This window comes from Tetrao urogallus (genome assembly GCF_951394365.1).
Source record: "Tetrao urogallus genome assembly, chromosome: 1".
NCBI classification, from domain to species: Eukaryota; Metazoa; Chordata; class Aves; order Galliformes; family Phasianidae; genus Tetrao; species Tetrao urogallus.
The window spans coordinates 67,485,051-67,509,519 of record NC_136813.1 but is presented as its reverse complement, the minus strand read 5'-3'; the positions used below and the strand labels follow the sequence as shown (position 1 = coordinate 67,509,519).

At 37.3% G+C, this 24,469-nt stretch overlaps 1 protein-coding gene across 1 annotated transcript in view; it reads left to right on the top strand.

Moving 5' to 3' along the window:
- The window catches only part of PRKX (protein kinase cAMP-dependent X-linked catalytic subunit), a gene marked incomplete at both ends in the record, with an annotated part of 51,010 nt that overhangs the window by 6,197 nt on the left and 20,344 nt on the right, over positions 1 to 24,469 (top strand). The window contains one exon of the mRNA XM_079537644.1: positions 22,254 to 22,422. Coding sequence (XP_079393770.1) covers positions 22,254 to 22,422 — 169 coding nt within the window. The remainder of the gene's footprint in view (positions 1 to 22,253; positions 22,423 to 24,469) is intronic.

Genomic DNA, 24,469 nt, shown 5'->3' with positions numbered 1-24,469 from the left:
AAGAGGTAAGTATCAAAAGTAAGAAAAGGGTGTTGGAGTTTATGTGCTGCTTCTGTTTGTTGTGAGGAGTGTAGACACGCAGACAAATTCACAGAATGAGTTTTCCTGAAGTAGGAGATAGGAACTTCTTGTTTACCTTGCAACGACTTGTCTGGGCATAAGCTGTACTTAACTAAATTAGTTTAGGTTAAACAGTACAACTCCCTTACTGTTGATACTTCCTAATGTAAAACATGTTTAGTGTTAGCTTAAGGAGTAGTTTAATACATTGCCTTGGTAAAGCATAATAGATATCCTTTCATTCTGCAAAATTTTGGGGCTGTTTCAGCAACTTTGGCGAGTTGGTAAGTAAAATTTTGCTGGGTGCTACATTTTGTGTGCGTCTGGGATATTCTGGTGATAGGGGATGACATGTTTCTTTTAGAGCTCTTCTTCCACATAGAGACTGTAAGTGTATGACTGCTGAGGAAGCTTACCTGGAAGACAGGTAAATTTTGAAAGTAGTTAATAAAACAGTATATTGGAATCTGAGTGAAATGGTACAGGACAGAAAAATGTTTTCAAAACATTTGGGTCATCCCATTGTTTCCTTTCTTTGGATTTTTGTAGTCTTGCTTTGTTAATATTTGTAAGAGAAACATTCAAATCTTTGCCCGTTGCATTATGTTTATTGTTTTACTTTGGATAGATCCAATATACTTGAAGGGTTTTGAATTAATTTTAGTTGTGGTGGTAAGACTAAGCTGGCAAATTCAAGACTTCCTTCTAAAGTGTTTTCAGGGGACGATGCTTGAGATGATGTTGCTTCTGAAGCAGTGAATGTTCCCAGCCTCCTTCTAAAGCCCGAAAGGAGCAGAGTGTAAAATAGAGACAGGATTTCTGTGAGCAGTTTTGCCCAACACCCTCTGGTAATCTCAAAAAATACAATTTCTGAGCCTGATACTTTTTTATCATTTTGGAAAGCTTATTTAAACAGGAATGAAACGTCTTGTTCTCCTCTGAAGAACACTCTGAATATGCTAGAATGGCAGTCTCATGGGGATTAACTTAAGCTCCCTTCTTGTTTTTATGCAGTTTAAGGGCCCCAGTCTTAGTGAACTCTGAGTAATTTGTGTTTACAATTCAATTTAAGCAGTTTAACTGTATCCACGTAAATGCCTAAGCTCCTTCACTGAAAGGCAGAGGGATGGTTGAAGCCATTGCTGGAGCCTGAAATCCTTACATACTCATTTTATTCTGAATATGCTCTTCTGAACATACCTATACTGTACATACAGTATACTATTAGTTTTTTTTAGTAGACACACCTAGACTAGATTTTAACTGTTTGCCTCACTAGTTGCCTCACAAGTATTCTAAACTGCTTGTGCTTTTCTGATAATAAAGTAAGCTTGGCTAAGTTTGAACTTATTCTAAAGGATCATATTAAAATGCATACACTGCATTTTAGAGGTAGTTTGAAGATGTTCACAGAGTTGCTCTTCAAATGTAGATGTAAATAAAGTCTAAAATTTGTTTTTGGTGGATTCTGACAGCTACCCCATCTAGTCCTTAGTTGTGGTGATCTATGGCACCTGTTCCTGAAGGCTTCCTGCTCAGTTGCTTGCTTTCTTCACTCCTGTCCCAGCTGGGAAAATTTGATAGCCTGACTTTTAATTGATGAACACTAAGTTTTGTGTAAATTTGTATGATTTTTCTCTGGGGAATCAGTTGGTTTGCTTCAGTAGGCTTCACCTGAGGCAAATTGCTAGAAAAGTGTTAAAAATAATGAAGGAAGCATTGTTTGTAGGTGACTCAGCTATGAGATAGAACATATTTATGCCTGTTATCAATGGCAGCAAAATGTTACACTTGGCTCTGGGGTTGACTATTGCTGTGATCATTAGAACTGATCTTTATGTTCTTCGTTGTGACCCTGTAATGCATTGGAAAGCACAGCAATGACAGCAGAGTAGCAGGATCCTAGGCTGCAGCAAGCGAGGATTTGCTGAAATGCAACAGCTGTGGGCACAGAAACAAAGGAAAGAAACTGCTTACCTTCAGAAGGCCTCAAGTAAGCAGGGATCTCTAGCGAGAAACCTTTGCTTCCACTGCTAACCCTTAAATGAGGTCTTAAATTGGATCTTGGCTCCACCCCTGCTGGTCACTCAGACACTGCATGCAGCTGAGCTCCCCAGGTCCTGCTTTCACACCAGGTGTTCAGTTAATGGTTCAATCCATAACTTTGTGTTTCCACTACAGAGCCCCACTTTATTGTTCTGTTGGGGAGCAGGAAAGTCCAACTACATCTCTGAGCTAATTTAAATACTTTGTGAAGTATCCAGTTTTCTAATCTTTAGATTCTACTTACTGTCAACTGTTCATTTAACATGAAAATAAAAGAAGATAGGTTATATGGCTTTATTTGGTTCACAATGTGTGTTGTAGCCATTACACCAACAGGTTGCAGGGTCTAAATGTAAAAACTGCGTGTAGAACCTTCTTTGCACTTTGTGTCTTTACTGGATATTCACTGTGAAGGCTACCTGTAGCTTTCTCTATCAGCTTATGAAACTTCTAAATATATATGCATATATAGTTAGATTTATATGAAATTATGAAACAAACTCTGTAATCCTGTAGTAGGTCCATGTAGAAAGGATGAGAATATGGAAAAGTCTTCTGCTTGTTTTTTGAGTGTAGTTACATAGGACTTTCTAGTTGGTTATCTCTTAACGTTTTGTAATTATTTATACAAAGCAATAACACAATATCTGCAGCATGCCACTGTGCTTACTTAATGTATTTTTAACTTTCTTCAAGGCTGGATTCTGATCTGATTTTTCTTAAAGGTCACATTAACTTTATTCGACACTACTGTGCAGCTTGCAAGAGTTCAGGAGGTATAATCTATATATTCATTGGACTACTTTGGAAAGGTAACCTTAGGCAGAAGAGCTGTGTTGCTTAAGTTGCAGCTTGTGATTTATACTTGTATTTGTTCTTCATGTGTACACCTCATATTGTCCTATTTGTGCATTTAAAAAACCACTAAAGCTATTAAAGCAATCTATTTTTACTTGGAAAATAAAAGAGGAAAATGTGGTACCGCTAAGTTTTTTCTTGTGTTCTGTTTTTTTGTTTGGTTTTTTTTTTTTTTTTTTTTTTTTTTTTTACGTGATACTTTCAAAGGAGGTAACACTTTGTTACAAAATCATCAGAAGTGCCCATTTTGAGTCCCTACTGTTGCAGTAATTGGGTTTTGGAGTAGTTGCTGGTTATGACATGCCTTCTTATGCGGAGTTCTTGACATTTGCTTAAACGTTGCTCTGATTGTACTGGGGACTGAGCAATCTGAAATATTTATGGTAATGACACAGCCATTTCTAGAAAAGGTTCAGGGAGCTCCCTGGATTAAAGCAAAATATCTGGTTTGTGTTCCTTTTCACATCTTTCATGTAGTACTCCAGTCAGTAAATTGAGTGCTTCAGGACAGTTTAGGGAGATAGACTCTTCAAAAACAGGCTGAACTGGGTGTAAGATTTTTACCTTGCTAATCTACTAATTAGGATGAACTGTAATAGCTACATGGATGGCAGCTTTACAAATTAAGAGTTCTGGATGCTGTCTGTATTTATGTAAAACCTGTCAGTACTGTAATAGCAGACTCTACTCACCTCCCCCAAAATTGATGACAGACTTCTAGCCTCAACCCCTTCCCTCCAGCTTGGTATTGGCTCATTGTAGCTCCTTGTGTGCAGCAGATGATAGCCTGTGCAGTTCTAATTCTGCAGAGCCTGCCAGAAATAACTTCAGAGTATGCATTTTAAAATTTAAGATTGTTTTCAGGAAGATTAATGGGTAACTCCTTCTGTGTCCCTGGGGAACTTAACAAACAATGAGGACAGCTGCTGGTCAGCTGGGATTCTAAACTGGGATTCTTGTCATCTCTTTCATGAAAACGTGTCAGGTTGCATTTCAGTATTCTGAATTTGTGTTCTGATGCCACTAAACTCTTCTTCGTTTTTTTTGTGAATTTCAAAGGCTTCTGAAGAGTTCTGCCATATGTTGTTGTCGTACTCAGAAGTGGTGGATGTAGAAGTTACACTGAATCAACAACATTGCTCTTCCTTGCTTTTTTCTTTTTCTTTTAGTTATCAGCATACTTTAAGCCACTTAAATTAGTGTTAGCAACCATAACTGCAAAATTTTCTCATTCTTGAATATCTCTTCTAGCAATCTCACCATGAGTAGTAGTGATTCCTTCAGTCTCTTTCTTGAAATTTTTCTTTGCTTACTGTTAGGTTTTGTTACTTCCTCGTTCAGAAATACAGCTGGGAAGAAGCTGTGTGAGGCTCACAAGACCCACAAGACAGAACCATTAGAGGCAAAGCAAAGTAATTGGAATTGTAAAGAAGCTGAAAAAAGGAACAACGCCAAGGTTAATGCAAAATATTTTAAATGAAATGAAAATATATTTCTTCCAGGGGGGAAAAAGTATTTAATTTTTTGAATTCTGTTGTATTACATTCTGTCTTTCATCAGTGGAAGAGTAGAAACAAATTGGGGCGTATGCATTTTTGATGCATTAAAACCAATGAAGGCTTTCCCTTTTATATTTTAAGTGCTCATAAAATAAACTTGGCAGCCCTGTCCAGGACAGAGGGTTAGATCTCCGTGATCTTGAAGGTCCCTTGCACTGTAAGCTATTCTGTGATATTGTTAAACTGTATCTTTGTTCTAAATGTCTAAGTGGAAAGAGTTCCTAGAACTGTTTCAACTCTTGTTGTCTCTAATACTTAAGGTAAAAACTATTTTGTTGGAGATGGCGATGACTGCTTTCAGTGCTGCTTACTTATTTGGTAGGTAGGCCTACAGTCTTCAGCGCTCCTATGGCAGTCAGTTGTGATTTAGGCAGTGTGCAGCATTGCTGCTTGGTTTGAGGTGATCCTGGGAAAACATTTCTCTCAAAACATATGATGAGACAGTTTGAGTGGATCTTGTGCATTTTGTGGAGTTGCAGTATTGCAGTGTCTGAAATCTGAAAGCTATTTCGAAATTATGTCTTCCCTGCACCCGAAAATAGTGTAGTGTGATGTAATTTTGCAAACAGGAGTTGAGCCTGAGATATACAAGTGGTTGGATCATAATTCCATAAATGCTTGACTTGACTGACATCAACGTTAAATTGAGGAAGAGGCTTTCAAATTTCTGTTTATCAAGTTTTTGGTTTTTTTTTAATACTCCTTTAGTATGAAATATATATGAATTATACTGCAGGTGATGTGACTTATTAGTGAATGCTTTATTTGTTGAGAGGAGACTGATTTATGTGATAGTATTAAGTAGAGAAACGATATTGTGAAGTGGGAATCTAGGAAGCTGACTGGCTGTGTTTCTAATTAGCCAGTTCCTCGTCAACCTTGTTTTTTTTCTGATGTCTTCAGGTAAACACATCCAGCTTTAAAGCAGGAACTGGTTGCACAGTCCTTGATCTTAGAGCATGCCTGTTTCACCTTGCTTTTAAGAATTTCCTAGGACACATTCCTCAGTGATAAAGCCTGCTATATAAATAATTTTAAGTCTTGATCTTAAATGTTTACTTGCAAGTGAAGTGCTTTGAAATTATATGTGTGGAGAAAATTATTCATTCCTCTATATAACTTTAAATAACTATTTTAAAAATTGTTGACTTTTTTGTCTGGTTGTTATTTATATTTTTAATAGAGGCCACTTAGTGAAAAGAGAGCTACAACTACTGAAGTGGATGGATAGTTAGAGAAGGCTGGGAGGCAGAAAGAGTACTGAATGCTTTGATGGAGCTATACTTTTGTTTGAGAATGTTGTAGTGAATTCATTGAGATCTTGAAGTTGGGCACTCCTACCTGTAGGTGTTGCCAGTTTATAAAATATGCTGAAAAACTTCTCGTTTATCTTCACAGTTTTGGCATTCAGAGTATTTGTGGGAAGGATAAATGTTTTTGCTTGCAGTAGATAATCCTAGGCTAGTTGCAATTTCTAGCTTAATTGTTTTTCATTTTTGATAGAGACACTCCAAACAGTGTTGAGAACAAACCGAACTGTTACCTGGCCTCCCTTGTTTCTTAATAATACACTGAAATAAACAATGATTTCAGTAATGAAGAAGGGAAAAAAAGCATATAGGTGCTAGAACATTTGAGGGGGATGTCAGAAGAACAGAGGTTTTTAAAAAATAACAAAAAATTCTGTTTTTTTTTGTTTTTTTTTTTCATTTGGAGATCCTTCTGTAGCATAGTTGCTTAGTTGTATAAGCAAGTCAGATCCTTTTCTGTGCAGACTTCTGAATAATTTATCATGCAGTACATATCCAATTTTAAATAGCAAGGAATGTTTAAAACTTGACTAAAAATAACAGTATAGAGAAAATAGGGACTCTTTAAACATTGATGCTACTTAGTAGGATTACCACAGGTACACAAACAACTGATAACATTTAATTTTTATATCAAGAATGAAGGTATTAGTAATCTGTGCAGCTTTCTTCTCAGCTTCATGAGTACTTCATTTTGGATAGTGCAATGCCAGTTTTCCATCAGTGGTGCAGGAGGATCTCTTACTATGAAATAATAATTTCTTCAGTCTCTGTCCTATCTTTGAGACTGTTAGTTGTTCCTCAGTATTGTGCAATGGTGGTGACAGTCCTGAAGAAGAGTGTTTTGTAGCTGAGAATCTGCTCTACCAAATAGTGCTATCATGCTCTTTGTATCTGTTGTAGTTTCCGTGGAAAGAAATAAGAGGCATTGCTTCCAGAGTGAAGTGACCTGTGCAGAAATAGTGCTTAAATAGTGCACTATTTCTTTAAGTGCAATTCCTGAATTACAAGTTATATTAAAATGCTTATTCTTTAAGATGAAGAACTGAAAATACATTTCTATTGAGAAGGGTGCTGTTGTCAACTGTAATTACAGATGAGTGTCTTAGTAAACACTGATGCTACAGTTCTTGAGAAATAGTCTACAAGGGTATGTCAAGTACTCTTGTGTTGAGAGCTACAATTTGTGAATGTGATTAGCTGCAATTTAGTCTGTCCCATCAAAATAGTGTTGAATTTACTGTTCTCTCTCTGCCGTAGACTGTGATCCTCTTTTTAAATTTGTCAAGCAAGGTTTAAATAACTTATTACGAGTTTTTATGGGACAAGAGGATGAGAGTGAGAATTGAGAAGCAGACCTGGCAGTAAAGAAAATAAATTAACCTGTGCTTGGATTAATGTATATGTAAAAAAAGTCAAGAATTAAAAAAAAAAAAAAAAAAAAAAAAAAAAAAAAAGTTTGCATGAAGAATGTATTCATAGGAAAGCAGTGAGAAATAACTGCAAGTCTAGAGGAAAATATTCTTATGTAAATACAAAAGCTTTATTTCAAATATTGGACTGTTAATGAATGTGACGGTTTTGGTGACTGGAAAGTAAGAGCAAGGAAGAAGGGCTCTATGTGATGTCTAGCTGATAACTGTACCTGATAGAACAAGAAACTGTGTTTCTACTAATGTGATTTATCTAATAATAGTCCTTCTATTACTACTATCAGATAATATAGTTGATATTCTTTATGATCAGGCAGAATATCTCAAGTTAGGTTCCTGGAAATAACTCTTCATGGCCTGGGGCAGAGACTGACTGGAACATCTCAAATGTTGATAATTGGTTTCCATGTAGTACTTACAATGTTAGATTTTGTCTAGAGTGGAGATTTTTGAGAAAAGTAATGCTAATCAAGAACTGCTCATGTTTAGGTCTCAGCACAGCAACTTCATTCTTGTCTGCTTTTCTGATGCTTTTGTCTGTTGCAGATAACGGAGACGGGACTTGTTTTGTTTTCCATTTGAGACATGGTTTAGATTAGCCAGTCTGTTTAGGTTAGAGAGTTGTCCATGTGTACTGAGTCAATGTATTTTCCAAACAGTTGGCATAAATTGCAGTTTTTAACACCTCAATTTATTATATCTTTTTCCTTGTGTTTATATTGGGAATTGCCACTATATTGCTTTGTACTTAGACACCAGCAGGATAGTGGCTAAATCCAGTCCACCATCAAGCTGAGATTCTGCAACTTGAGGTGGGTCATTGCATGTTGCTGAAAGATGTAAGGATGAAATTTCATCAGCCTAAACTCACTGCATGTGAAAGGAATTAAATGTTCTTTTCTTCTCAGTGTGCTGAAAAACTGCATTTGTTTGGTAGAACTCTGAAGTAATTCAGGTTTTATGTCCATTTGTCAATTTTAAGGAAGGATTTATGTCAAGCTACGTGCTTCTGTAGGATTCCACTAGAGTGGGATTTTCTATTTCCTTTCTTTTGGATTTCTGTAAATTTTTGTTTATGGTATCGTTCAAAGTCTAAAATAAGAATATGAAGGTGACTTAATCTTTTTTTTTTTTTTTTTTTTTTTTAATGGAACCAGTCCTTGAACAGACAGCTAATATTTAAGAAAAACCTAATTGTTAACAGCGTAGAAATCAGACAAATTTGAACAACACTGCAGTTAGAAATTGCAGTTTTTAGAAAACTTGAGATCCGTATTATGAAGGATTATATGCAATTTAAAGAAGCAAGTACTGTGCTATTGTAGGATTTAGTAGCGTTCTGTAACCACTGCAATAGAGGTAAGTGTGAAGATTATCACACTACAATGCTGTTATATATGGGACAGGTTGGTCACTATATACATAGGTCACTCTAAAAGTAATGCTCCCATTTATTTCTGTGGAAACTACAACAGGTAGAAAGAATACAATAGAGCTGCTTGTTGGAGCAAATTCTCAGCTGCAAAACACACTTTTTCAGCACAGGAAAAATATTGTCTCCAAAATAGTGTCACCACTGATACCTATGCATTTTTGCCGACGACGAACAAGAGCCTGTAGTAGCTTGTTGATTTGTGGGGTTACTTGATAGATACTCAGGTATCTGTCATTAAAGCAAAGTTGCGCTGGAGAGACTAGATTGCAGTTTAAAAACAAAAGAGACAAAAAGCAGAGGGAAATAAATGAAGGCATAAGACTGAAACAGGCAATTAGCTTCTAACTGTGGAAAACTGCCACAGTGGCTTTTTTTCCTATTTAGAAAGTGGAAGGTAAAAACAAGAAAAAACATCTATCCACTCTGTGCTTCAAGTCCGTGTGGCAGGCTGAACTGATGTAAGAAAGCAACAGAACTTTAAAGGAGGTTAGATTTATGTTTTTTATGTAGGAAATTATACAGTGGTTTATACAGTCCCAAGTAACAGAATAAATTTAAGCCAACAGTCCTTTTCAGCCATTGTGCTGAAGTATTTCTGCTAAAGAAAACTGTTAAATTAACATTAGCCTGTCTTTAGTAGTGTTCTGTATTAGTACCAAGAATATTTACACTTCACTTTAATCAATAATAATGGTTTATAGAGCCTTTACAGAGATTTTCGTCTGAGATTTTTAAATGCTATTTGAGAATGGATTTCTGAGATTGGGATTTTGAAACGTAATATTTGTGTTAGTGCACTTGTTCCAGTTCTGTATCAGATAGAACATTATTTGGATATTCTAGATTTATTTCCTCTTTCTTTGCATAATAGCTCTTTATATGGAGAATATTATGTTCATTCTAGTGCCAAACAACAGTGATTTCATCTCCTTGCTTTGGACAATGTTACATTATTTTCTGTATGGTATAGTATGAGTGAATGTGGAAAGGTAATGACCATGTGAAGTAAACTCTAGACGCCTAATGCATCTTTCTGTAGTCTCTCAGGAGTATCAGTTGATACTGTTTTAGGAATATAAACAAAGCCTTCCCTTTGAGCAATATTGTTCCACTTGTGAATTGTCGGTTATCTTATTAACCCTTACCTCAGAATAAACCAGTGAGTGTTCCAGACTGAATACTGAAATAGTCATTTAGGAGAAGATTCTTTTTGACCCACTACTTGATTTATTGTGTAAAACTTAATTTATAGAAAATGAAATATAGAGTCCCAGTGGCCCAATGTACTGATTATAGCTTATAGATAATAAGTCATTTTGGTCATTTCCAGAAGGGCATTTGTTTGCTCCAGTTACAACACTGAGTCCTTTGTGCGTATGATAATATGAAAATATGATAGTATGATAATATGATAGTATGAAAATCTTCAGTATATCCTGTTCAGAATAAAGATCGAGCTAAAGTTTTTTTGAAGAATGCTTTATTGCATCAGAAATCCTTTTCTGTTTTTGCCTGCATAACAGCTGAAGAGTAAGGTAAACATTAAAATAATTTCAATTACCTTTGAAGACTTCTATGCTACATAAGCTTCAATAGCTTGTATAAAATTGTAGAGTGTATCTGTAAATAAAGTCTTGCAAATTAGGCATGATTTTGAGGCATGATTTTGCTTTTATTAATTGGAAAAACTGTATTTCTTTCTTGTGTTTAATACCTGCTTATTAACAGCATCATTATTTTAAAAAATGGTAGATGAACAAATTGACTTTTTTTCTTTTTAATAGCACATTCATGAGATTGTGTTGTTTGTTTTGTTTTCCTTTTGACACTGTTGAAGGTTGTAGAATCAGAGAACGGTTTGGATTCGAAGAGACCTTAAAATCATTTAGTTCAAACCCCACTGCCGTGGGCAGGGACACCTACTAGATCAGCCCTTTTGGTCATCTTTGTGGCCCTGCTATGGATCCATTTTCAGAGCTCCTTGTGTTTCTTGTGTGCTGTGGGTTCTAGAGTTGAAAAGAGGTGGGATCTCATTAGAAGAAAGCAGAAGGAGAGAGTCACCTCCCTCAGTGTGTTAATCATGCTTTTTTCTTTTGAGGCAGCCCAAGGTAAGGTTGGCCTTTAGGGCTGCAAATGTACAATGCTAGCTTATACTGAGTTTTTCATTGAACTCTTTCTTACAAAGAAAAATTGTATAGGTATAATTTGGCATAGTTTTGATGACAAATATGAAGAATTTAGTGGGCTGCTAATGATTTTCTTTTAAATTCTCAGATGTTTTTTTTTCCTTATACAAATTAGCATGTACTGTGTCAATATTGTTCCTCTGTGTTGAAATTCTATGTGCGCACGCTGGGCCAGGTAACTTTGAGTCTGGTAACGAAATCAGGAAGTTTAATGTATCTGAATGTAACCTCTGCAGTGTGATTGTCAAACCTATGTATGTAGAACCATTTCAGAATCAGCAGAGAAAAATAGATACTTTGGGTTCACAAAATGAATGGGTGTAACTGCTCGATTCAGTACAGAAGTGCCTTTTTTGCCTCTTGGGAAGGTGGTTTACCTCGTTTCTTTAAAGGCAAGCTTATTCTGTAATGAGGTGAAGTAATTTCAGCTCAAGGTGTGTGAGGAAAATGTTGATCATACGCTTATAAGATGGAGAGAATCTTGTCAGTTTGTGTTTATGGTACAAAGATGCTTCTTCTACAAGGTTAGCCTGCAGTGTTACTGCAACTGTTTCTTTGCATTGTGGAAAGTCTTTTAATAAGTTCTCACCATGCATGGCAGCAGGGCAAGAAGTGTGACAGCCTTTGAGGACACATCCATCATACCCTGTGGTGTCCAGCCTCACAGAGATAATACAGGTCTATATGTTCCACTGTGGTAAACTCATATTTTTGAAAGGAAGAACTCCAATTTATCATTTTTGACACTGTCCAGGCTTTGTCTTCAGTATTTTTTTGACATCATGGATTAGTTCCAAAAAGGACAGGAAAAAAAGGTTTATCTTTAATTAATTTTTTTTTTTTTGAGTGCCAAATGTGGGTACTGACTGTGAACTTTATTATTTTTGGTGCTACTTTGGTAGGATTTTCTTTCTGAATATTAATGTGTCTTGACTTCAACCTGGCTTTTTTGGTTAAGTCTGAGTTTCTCAGTTTTGCTTGTATTTAAACATATACACCTGCAAGTGTGTTTCTGAAGTAGATTTTCTATGCTTAATTCCGTAGTAACATACAGCATAGGATATCTTATCGTATCTTCAACCTTGTATTTTGCTATTTAGTGATTTCTTGAAAATTTCAATGGAAATACTAATAATTTAAATAATTTAAATTGGACAAAAGTTACTGATTTGTCTACAGAGTTCGGCAGAATTTATTCTTCAATGTTATGCTTTAAAAACATTCGAGAAATACCACAGTAAACAGTAGATAGATATTTTTAAAAAATCTTTTAAAATACAGATTTTATATACTATGTGAAATGTCCCCCTTGATTTTCTTCTCCTTTAGCACTATTTTGCATGAAGATTGAAGTGAAATGTAATTGAAGTGACTATTACAAGAGGTAACAGTCCCTCAGAGGCTTCTGTCCAGTGCTGGTCAAGTACAAAGAATGTGGCTTTTATTACATTCACTTAGCAATACTAAACCTCTGTACTTCTGAAAGATTTTTTCCATTTGATTTTTAGAAGGACACAGTGAAGGATATTAAGCCTGATACCTACTTTGAATTAATGTGGGAATGACTTGCACCAAGTAGTTCTTCTGGGGAGAAAAAATCAATTGTGGGGTAGACCAAAATACGCTGATTACATTTAAATATATATATTTAAAGAAAAAAAAATCCTAGACATCCAAAGAAGGTTGTAGGGGCATGTATTTGGGGCTGAAAAGGAAAGTGGCTAAGCAGGTGTTAGATATTAAGTACTAGTATTTAGTTTTTCATAATTTAGATGATGATGCTTCAAAAATTTGGACATGAGGTGTTTCATGTATTTCTGATATTTATCAGATGCCACGCAACTTAAATTTCTGTAGAACGAAGTGACTCTTCAAATCCTTCTTGGGTTATTGTGTTCATATTTATATTCATCATTGTATTCATAGTCGGGCAACAAGGCTTGTGAAGGGCATGGAGGATATGCCCTATAAGGAGCTACTGAAGGATCTGGGACTGCTTAGTCTGGGGAAAAGAAGGCTGAGGGGAAACCTTATTGCTCTCTTCCAGTATCTGAAAGGCGCTTACAGCGAGAGCAGGGCTAGTCTCACTGGTGACAGGACAAGGGGAAATGGCCTTAAGTTGCACCAGAGTAAGTTTAGGTTGGATATCAGGAAAAACGTATTTACAGAAAGGGTTGTTAAGCACTGGAATAGGCTCCCCAGGGAGGTGGTTGAGTCACCATCCCTGGATGTGTTTAAAAACCATTTGGATGTGGTGCTCAGGGACATGATTTAGCAGAGGGTTGTTGAGTTAGGGGAGTTTGGTTAGGCTGCGGTTGGAATTGATGATCTTTGAGGTCTTTTCCAACCTGAGCAATTCTGTGATTCTATAAGCCTTTATTTTTTTCTTCTGTCACCAGGATTTTATGAGGTGAAAACACATTCTGGGGCACAGCCATTTTCTTTAGATTGGTCAGCTTTATTTAATGGTTTTCTGTTTCTTTGTGGGATCAATTATTCTTCTGTACATAAAGTAGTTTACCGTCAACATACTAAAGCTAATAGATTCAACTACAACAATTGACAGAACAAAAGCTACTGAAGCAATTAAATACCTGAACTATGCTGTATCTTCTACATGGGTGCTGTTTTAAATGTTCAAGATGATGACAGCTTCCATTAGTTAGAAAGGGTTTGCACCAGAAAGCAGTAGGCATGGAATAGGCTGCCCAAGGCAGTGGGCATGGCTCTGAGTGCCGGAGTTCATGGAGTCACAGAGTCACAGAATGGCCCAGGTTGGAAGGGACCTCAAGGATCACGAATCTCCAGCCCCCCTGCCACAGGCAGGGCCACCAACCTCCACATTTAATATTAGACCAGGCTGCCCAGGGCCCCATCCAATCTGGCTTTGAACACCTCCAGGGTCAGGGCATCCACAACCTCTCTGGGCAGCCTGTTCCAGCACTTCACCACTCTCATAGTAAAGAACTTCCCCCTGGCATCCAACTTAAATCTTCCCTCCCTCAACTTGAAGCCATTTCCCCTTGTCCCGCTGTTATCTACCCTTTCAAAGAGTTGATTCCCCTCCTGTTTGTAGGCTCCCTTTAGGTACTGAAAGGCTGCAATGAGGTCACCCCGCAGCCTTCTTTTTTCCAGGCTGAACAAGCCCAGCTCCCTCAGCCTGTCCTCATAGGGGAGGTGCTCCAGTCCCCTGATCATCTTTGTGGCCCTCCTCTGGACCCTCTCCAACAGCTCCCTGTCTGTTTTGTACTGGGGGCTCCAGACCTGGACACAGTACTCCAGATGGGGCCTCACAAGGGCAGAGTAGAGGGGGGCAATCACTTCCCTGTCTCTGCTGGCCACCCCTCTTCTGGTGTAGCCCAGGTTACTTTTGCTTTCCAAGCTGCAAGAGCACACTGCTGGCTCATGTTAAGCTTTTCATCCACCAGGACCCCCAGGTCCTTCTCCACAGGTCTGCTCTCAAGGACTGATCCTTCCAGTCTGTATGGATACCTAGGATTCCTCTGGCCCAAGTGCAAAACCTTGCACTTTGCTGTGTTGAACCTCATCAGGTTCACCTAGCCCCACCTTTCAAGTCTGTTGAGGTCCCTGTGAATGGCATCCCTTCCTTCCACTGTGTCAACCTCACCACTCAGCTTGGTGTCATCGGCAAATTTGCTGAGGGTGTACTCGACTCCATCATCGATGTCAATGATAAAGATTTTAAAGAACACCGGTCCCAACACAGACCCCTGGGGGCACAGAACCATTGACGACCACCCTCTGTCTGAAACCTTTCAATCAGTTTCTTATCCATCGAGTGGTCCACCCATCAAATCCACATCCCTCCAATTTGGAGATGAGGATGTGGTGGGGAACCATGTCAAAGGCCTTGCTCAAGTCCAGGTAAATGACATCAGTTGCCTTTCCCTTGTCCACCAATGCTGTTACTCCATCACAGAAGGCCACCAGATTGGTTAAGCATGACCTTCCCCTGGTGAAGCCGTGCTGGCTGTCTTGGATCACACACTCATTCCTCATGTGATCAAGCATATCGTCCAGGAGGATCTGTTCCATGATCTTCCCAGGCACAGAGGTGAGACTCACCAGCCTGTAGTTTCCCGGGTCCTCCTTGGCCCCTTTCTTGTAAATGGGAATGATGTGACCCTTCCTCCAGTCATCTGGGACCTCACCTGATAGCCACGACTTTTCAAGTGTTATGGAGAGCGGCTCGGCAAACACCTCAGCCAGCTCCTTCACAACCCTGGGTTGCATGCCATCCATCCCCATACACTTGTACACATTCAGTCTGATGAGGCAGTCTCTGCCCTTACAGTGGGGGGGGATTTACTGTCCCGGTCCCCACCTAGAGGTTTAGGGATGCAGGGCTCAGGGACGTGAGAAATACTAGAATCATTTTGTGGCCTGTCTCTTCTGGCCCATGTACCTGTAGAATGTCTTCCTTTTGTTTTTCACAGCCCTCGCCAAGTTCAGTTCTGCCTGCACCTTGGCTTTCCTGATCCCACGTCTGCAAGTCCGGATGGCATCCCTGTATTCTTCCCAGGTGACACGCCCTTGTTTTCAGAGCTTGTACACACCTTTCTTCGCCCTCAGCGTGCCTAGGAGGTCCTTGCCGAGCCATGCTGGTTTTCTACCTCCTCTGCCCGCTTTCTTGTTCAGACAGATGGAGAGTTCTTGTGTGCTCAGAAAGACATCCTTGAAGAGTAGCCAGCTCTCCTCAACATCATTGTTTTTAAGGACAGCATCCCAGGGATCTTGGCCAACAATCCATTGAAGAGCTTAAAGTTCGCTCTTCCAAAGTTCAGGGTCCTGACCCCACTCTTTGCCAGGCCCACGTTCGTCAAGGTCACGCAAATATCTGTACATTGCTCACAGACATAGGGTTTGAATTTTGTGTGGTTCTGTGTGGAGCCAGGAATTGGACTTCATGGTCTTTGTGGGTTCCTTCCAACTAAGAATATTCTATAATTCTGTTCTGAATTAGCAGGGGCTCATACACATTAAAGGGAAAGAAGAAATCTCCAAAGCTTCTGATAATTTAGTTTAAAAACATTCAGATATTTACAGTGTTTTCATAGATACCCATCAGATTGTGATCAAAACAATTTATCTGGAATTAGAAAATAACTCCTGCCATGGTTGTTCTGTTGATTTGTTCTTGAAATCAAGAACCTGGCTCGGAACTGTGTGGAAAAACAGGAAGCTTGACTGGTATGTTTTAATTCGCATGGTGATTCCTGACCATTCTTAATTCAAAAAGAATTAAATGCGTGATTCAGCACCAGGAATTACAGACATAATTGCTTAGTATTCTTCTCTGGCATATCAAATTTTGTGAAAAATTGAAAATAGGCTAAGCCAAGTTCTGTAGTGTTATGCACAATTTTAGTATTGTGTTGTTGTAGACTCTCTTTGTACATAGAAAGAAGTGACACATATTCAGGAACTTTGAAATTTGGAAGCAGGAAATAAGTGGGCATTACTTTTTTTTTTTTTTTTTTTTTTTTTTTTTTGTCAGGACAAGCAGGACTGTGAATCTTTTGAGTCAAGAACACGCATTGTTTTCTTTTCAACTTGAGATAAAGAATTGATGATATTGAGCTTTGAGTTGAAAAGTGGCTTGGCAAAGGGATGAATCTAAAATCCAAAATAGAAGTAAGAAAAGATCACACTGGAACACCAATTATAGTGGTATTCCTGGGGCAAGTAGTATTCTATCCTGCAAAAACTGATTATCTCACTCGGAATCTATAGAGCAGGTTTTTTTTTGTCTGGTATTTCAGATTGTTGCTAAATAGAAAATATGTTGTTGATCTACTAGTTCCTAGTGGAAACTGAGGAGTAATACAGTGGATGAATGAACAAAGTCATAGAACTCTGGCAAAGCTGCATGTGGGAAAATGTATGAGGCATTTTAGTCCCACTTTCTATGCTGTTAAGCTCTTAGACACTTGATAACTGAAGGATATATAAAAGCTTTGCAAAAGGTATTACATAACAGTCACTTAATAATGTGACATAAAGCAATAGGCAGCATGTTAAACCTCTAAATTTCTTTATATCTCTGTTGTGTTTTTAGATGTAAGTCAGAACTCTGTGGGAAGCTTGAGGTATAGAGGTAGTGGTTATGAACAGCAGCCCACACTTGTTTCATGGTATGATATGAAGACTGTAGGCATGTTGCAAGCCATTTTGACTTGATGCTACTCTGTGTGTTGGAAAAACTTGAAGAAAACTACTCTGATGTCCAAGCTTGTCTTGTGTTATTTTGTGTTACTTACCTGTTGTCCAGAGTTGCTTTTGCTGTATGATTTCCTCTTCTTTCTCTATAATATTTAATCTTCTGGTAAGCTTGGGCAGGCTCCTCTCGATGCTATGTCCCTTCTTCCCCTTCTTTGTCAAGAATAATGAAAGCCCTCTCTGCCTTTTAAGACACATATTGCTAGACTGTTGAAGAGAAGACAGATTAAGGAGCAGACAGATTTGACACCACGTAATAAGATTGTGATCTAATACAGTTTGTCTACTTTATGTCTGAAATTCAGCAGAATTGTCTGCCTTGTTTGTAGCTACCACCAAAGACTAATACATGGCATGGTATGAAATGTTTATCATAACTGTAATAACTGTAAACAACAAATGCATCTGATGGTTTCCGTAGGCATCTGTGGAAATCAGGACTAGCCCCTTTGGGACTCAGAAAACAGCCCTCAGGGTTGAGTAGCTCACTTGACCTAATTTATTCTTTGTTAAAACAGATGGTATCTATCTGAGCAGGGCAAACTTATTTTTAAGAAAGAACTGGGGATTGAAAGAGTGGGAAGTTGGAACAGTTGGGCCTAATTAATGGGGGCAAACAAAGAGGCAAACTGAGCTTTAAATCAGTCATACACATCAATAACAAAATAGTCTGTGCATGATTAGTCACTCTGTTATATCAGTTGATCTAAAGTAGCAGGATTGGTTTTCCAATCATCAGAAGTACCTGAGATTGAATCAGAAAAATTCCCACCTTTGCTGTTGTTTTCTACCAGATTTTAAAGAACAAAATCTTGGATTTTGCCATGTTTGTTCTTGTGGGAAATGTTAGGGAGTCCAGCTTGTTTTATGTGACTGAGAACGCTCATTTTGTGTTTGATACCCAGGCCAAGCTGGTCCCTAGATGTATTTGCCCTCCTCCCTTTTTGTGTGTTTAACAAGAGAAGGTTACTTACTTGAGAAGACTGTTGACATTCCTTCAAGTTCTGCAATCACATTAAATTTGCAAAGAGGATCCAAAAAGTGTATTGTTTCTGTTGTAAACAGATTATACTGGATTAGTGGTTAGCATTTTGCATGGTTGTTCTGTTTATTCCTTTCAACCTGAAAATTTTGGAATTGTGTTGCATACTGCAGATAGCACAAGCATTCTACGCTGCTTTTGTTACTGGTGGACAGAAACCTGTTTGCTACGTGCCTTCAAGGGGAGATGGGGTCTCATCTAGAATGGTGCAGTTTGTGAAATTCTCTTGTTTTGAACTGAACACTAAGTAAAAGTTAGAATATTGTCCAAATATTTCCTTTCCTAGCTGTATGTAAGGTGTTCAATGTCTGAATATTACAATGTAGTTCTAAGGGGTGTTTTCTTATCTATCACAGAAGGTGAAATTTAGTCTGTTCAAATACCTGAGCTTTGAGGAAATCAGGACAAAAAAAATTGCACAAGCATTAATAGAAGTTGTTCCATGACCTTAGTGTCTCCTTCCTGGAGGGCAGGAGGCAGTGGTTGTTTGACACAAGACAAGTAACCATGCCACTGAGCCTCCATTTTACCCACAGCCACTTCACTGCTTCAGTCTGTAAGGTTTTTTGCCATGAATGTGCTTGTGGTAGTGTGTAAAAGCAGAAATGAAATTACATTTCTGTACATTTATACTGCTCTTTTCTTTGAATTTCTGCAAATTCTTGTGTCCTTTGATTCTTATTAATTACTGGTTTTTTGCTTGGAAAAAACAAAAACCATAGCATCGTTTACCCTTTTATTCTCCAAGAAGAATAGTTTGAGTAAAGAACTTAGTGTGTAAGCAGTCCTCAGTTTAAATTGCAGGACATCACTATTGTTCTTCTTTTGGGTTTTGAGTGTGTATATTGTTTGTCAAAAGCGCTGGAAGAGTGCTGGTTGTGTCTGGATACTATCACTAACAACTGATGTAGGTGTAACAAATCTTCTCAGAAGATCTGAATGGGAGAAAATTCATATCACAAGAAGAGATATATAAAAACAGATGTTGGTGGACGTATTGGTCTGTGAGTTAGAGGGGTTCTGGATTGCCGTCTTGATTTCCATAATGGCTTGGAGTCAGGCTAAAGATGCTTCATGCAGCCAGTCTAAGAATGAGTCTGGTTTGGGAGGTTGTAGGCTCTTGCTCACCTGTGTGGCCTCCTGCTTTACCCCCAGGCTCTCTGGATGAGGTTTTGCCACTCATCTGTTACTGCATGCCGGGCTCTACAGCTCCTGGCAGGAGGGCTTTGAAAGAGACCGTATTTCCAAAGTTAAATAAGTCTCTTGCAGATCCTGCTGTAAAAATAGTGGAACATAACGATATCATTATTTGTAAGCACAATTGTTTTTAATGTTAGACCAATAGCAGAGTGAGAATAAAACATTCTAAAATAAAAGTTTCTTGGGCATACATGAAATCATGAAACAGGAGGGCATTAAAAACCTCTGGCTTTCCTCCTGAATATGTTTGTGCAAGATGTCTATTGAAACAGGTACCAAAACATATATGAAAACTGCATTTTCTCATGCAGTAGCTACTGTTACTTCCCCCAAGACAGCATTTGGAAGTCTTTAATTTTTAAGACCATTTTTAGTTTTGATGCGTAATATAACTGTATTTATTCTTGACAGTCTTTTTCAAGATACTTCAACTTGCATTTCAGCTCCTAATTCTGAAATGAGCAAAGGTATTTATTTTCATGTATGTGTCCAACAAAGATGTAAATAATAAGTATTTAGGTCTGGACAGATGGCTGTGCTTGGATGTTCTGTTTGTTTTTTTTTTACGGTGTTATTTTTTTGTTTAGTTTCCTGCATAGGTTCATCCACATGAAAATGAGATTGTTTACAGTTACAGTCATGCAATGTGACTGCATTGCTAAGGGATTTAATTGCATGATAAATTTTCCAGAGTAACCTGGTATCTTATTTTGATATAACAGCAAGCACTGTCTGAGACCTGTTTACAGTTTTTGTGGTTAAGGAGTTGTAATTGAGGACAGGTGGGAATCTGTGTTTGTTAGTTCTTTCTGTTTTGGGTGTTTGTTTTCTGTTTTTGTTTTTTTAAAGGAGCTTTGATTATAATCTTTTGGATGACTGTAACCCTTGGTGAGTTTGTGTAGTGAGAAATTTTATCTTGAAAGCTGGTTTTGAAAGCTATATTGGTAGTGGAATTGTGTGTTTTTGTAAAACTGAATTGCTGAAGTTGTTAGTTCCTCGTTTGTGTATTTTGTTCTGGTTTTAGTAAACGCTGTGCTCTTAAACAAAAATACAAGTGACTGAAAAGGAAAAAAAAGCGTTAAATAAAATGTAAATGTTCTAAGGAAGTACACATGATGAAAACAAACATTGGAGGGTGGGGAAGGAGACAACGAAACAAACAATAAGTTTCCTGAATTTGCTATGTGCAAAAGCTCTTCTTTTTTTTTTTTTTTTTTTCCTCTTTTTCCCCTTTTTTTCTTGTTTCTGTAATGTAGACTTTTTTTTTTTTTTTTTTTCTTCCATCCTTCCCCTTTCCACATACATATTCATCCTTTTCACCCCACTACATGTCATAAGGAGTTTTGTTGTAGGAGAGGGTGATCATCAACCCGCTCTGCAGTCAGCTGACGTACCAGCTCATAACTCTGCAACAGGTCACTGGGCTGCCTTCCTACTGTGTGTGCGAGGCAGTGATTGTGAACAGAAGTACAAAATTCAGGCAACCTTGGAAGGGACTTCTGAAGAAAGAGGTGGCCCTTTATAAATCGAGACAGTTGACTTGAATGCCAAGTGTGTCTCATTTCGTGGGAAGTACTTCTGTCAGAGAAAAGGATTAAAAATGTGCTGCACCATTCTAGAGGAACCTACATGACATTGTTTAATGAAAATAAAACAATGAGCAACCAGCCACCCAGAGAGCTGAAATGGGAGTTCATCTTGAGATGTGTAACGCTGTACTGCTCACAAATAGAAGTGTGGCTAAACGTAATACTTTTAACTCTGCTTTCTCTGAAATAATACTCAGTTCAGTTCTGTATAATTATCTGGAGTGCAAAGCATTTAAAGGGAACTTTAATAATTGCTATTTTGTCTGATGAGAAAAACATAGTGCACTATTAAAAACATAGTATGTTTTTGACTGGATTTTATTTGCCTTTTATATTTTTAAGAAGGAATTGAGAAAGGAATGCATTAACTAAAAAAAAAAAAAAAAAAAAAAGTGTGTGAAATCTTCTACTGCAGTCAATACAGCAGTGTGGCACTGCAAGGAGATCTTATTGGTATTTATAAGTGAACAACTTTTAAGCTTTTTTTCCCATCGTGTACTGAATCATTTGGCTGGTCTCTAGATATGTAAGGGAATAATCTCCTTGCCTGAATATTTGCTGACAGCTGTTTTCAGTCACTGAAGCCTTGGTAGATTAATATTTTGTATGGTTTGTTTTGTTATCTATCTTGTATATTCTTCTGTGTTTTGAGTTCCTACATTTTAAGCACTAATTTAGCTATCTGGCTTTAATAAATAAGCCATGGAAGTTAAATTGTTATTTTTATTGAGTAAATGTTAAGCCTGTTACAATTCCTCCTTAGTGGTGATTTTTTCCCTTTATGTAATACATCATGTATATATGTAATTGACATCAGCTTCTGCTTCCAATCTGAACTAAAATTGATGTCTGAAATTTAAGAGAATATTTTCCTGCCTTTCTTCTGTACTTGACAACAGTTTTGCATGTTTCATTTCTTTTGGTTACATTTGAATTTTCTGTATTACACATCAATTTTTTTTGTAGATCTTCTTTAGTCTTTCTCAGGACCAATTCTCTTCTTGGCAAGGAATGCTTCTAGTATTTATCCGAAGAGTGACAATATCCCAATATTGTTATTTTCATTAAAACAGTATCACTGAAATATGACAAATTTTTCCCTTACCCTCCCCCCAAAGATGATGTGCGGGAACACCTAATATAATGTGATATTGATGGGGAGGAAAAAATAAAAAAAAGAAATTGAGATCCTATGTTTTTAAACCCAGCAAATTGTCTTGGCTTCTTTTTTTTTTTTTTTTTCTTTTTTCTTTTTCCCTTCATAAGTTGATGGTTTTCTTTCTTCAATTTTTCAGGCACAGGTACATTTGGACGTGTTCACCTGGTGAAGGAAAAAATGGGAAAACATTACTTTGCACTGAAAGTAATGAGCATTCCAGATGTCATTCGACTGAAGCAAGAGCAGCACGTGCACAATGAAAAGTCAGTTTTGAAAGAGGTCAATCACCCATTTTTGATCAGATTGTAAGTTGTATTGATTTTCTCACTTTGCACTTAAACTAATGCATTTAAAGCTAAGTGTTTTAGTGTCTTATTGCAAGCTCTTGTATACTTAACAAACACCAAATGTTTAATTTCTGTTCAGTAATCTAAAGTAGGACTTCAAACTAAAGTAGTATGGAAGAATCAAGAATATAAACTTAAGTATCACATTTAAACATTTAAGCAATAATTTATTAGAAGTTTTATTTTTATGCTGTCTCTGTAGTAGTTTCTTTTTTTCAAATTACAGTAGAGATTTTCTTAAGGGAGGAAAAAATTATAATTGAAGAAAAGTTAACCTTAGCTTATCAAATTGAGAACTGTAATGTTAGAATGGTGAAAAAAACAATTTCTGTGTATATATTTTCTGTCAGTATATTGATGAAAATACAGTTAGATTTCATTATATCTTTTGAAAACATTTCTGAACTTTCTGAATTTTCATTGTTGAGGTCATAGCAGCACTTCATATGTTTTGTTATTCCCATATTTGAGGTGTAATTCTAGTACTACTACAAATTAAGTAGTTAATAGAGAATACTTTTTTTTTTTAGTTCAGGTCTAATAATTTTATTGATCTCTTTCATTAATGAGAGAAAGGAGCACGCTTCTCTATTCAGTCTTTTTTCAATGGATAACTAAACTTCTGGGTAATTGTACACTTAATTTACATTTACATTTTCTCAAAAATGGGTACAGGGCCATTGACCAAGATTTGTTTTGCGTTTATCTGCCTTAACCTCTTCTACTAACGTGAGACAACGTTAGGTTTAGTTAATCTCTAAGCAGAGGGAGTGCAGCTTCCTTCAAGGCTGAGAAGGCATCGAAGAGAGAAGGCGCGAAAGCATGCTAATTATGCTCTTGTGTGGAAAAAAACCCTGCAGGAGGAGTCTTTTTCCCTTGTGAGCTATTGCTGTTTCCAGCATGGTGATGCTATTAGTTCTAGCCAGTGTTCACAAACGCTGCATATGTGCTAATATCAGTGAAGTGAGTTCTTGGGTATGTAGTATTTGATATGCATATAGGAAAGCGAGTTGGAGAGGCTGACAATGCATCTGGTTAAACTGGTTAAAGTATGGGCAGAACAGGAGGAACAGGATTTTACATGTAGACTTATGTACATGTATAAATTCTGTTTAAGAAAGAGAAAGGGAAAAATGCTGCACAGCTCTAGAAGCACAGATTTACAAGTGTGGGAACAGGAAAACTTGACTGAAAAGTCAGACAGGATCATGAGGATTGATGATCCCAGAGAAGCAGTGGTCAGAAATGCAAATGGACAAGTTTTCTTGGATTTCATTCCTGTCCTGTTTCCAAAATGTAAGGTTGTAAGCTTCAAGAAAGGAATGCAAGTCAAATAGAAGTTCACTTGTGTGTAAGGCAACAGTTTGTCATGTCTTTCAGCTCTCTTCCTTTTTTTTTTTTTTTTCTCCTGTGGACGTGCTGTGTGTGATGCTGCATGAACTGTGCTTTTTTTTTTTTTTTTTTTTTTTTTGGTCTGTGTCCCTTGGCAAAAGAGATTTAAAGCAACCCATCTGAAATGAATTAGTTAAATTTTAAGTTGTGTTTAAATATTATATTTGTGTGCTTTAGGTTAAACAAGCATTTATGGACAACGAGCACTAACTTCTTGACAAAGGGCTGTTCCAAGCCTCCTACTTTCTTTCTTGATACACATGTTTCTTCCATTATTATTATTTTTTTTACTAGCACTGATCAGAAAAAAGAATAATATTTTGTATAGTTCTGTTTCAGATCCTTTCAAACGTATTATTTTCATCTATTTATTATGTTCCCATTTAGTGTCACTAACTTAAGCACAGGTAGTATTACCCTCTGGCTACAAATCAAGGATTATGTGCCAGTGCAGCTTAATTCTATTTTTTGTAGCACTTTATGATGAAGACTTTTAAAGGTATTGCTGCACATCATCTATTTCTGGCAATCATCCTTCCTCTATCTTCTCATATATAAAACCTTCAAGATTTTTTTTTTTTCCTTTTCCTGTTGCATTTAAGAAAGAACATAG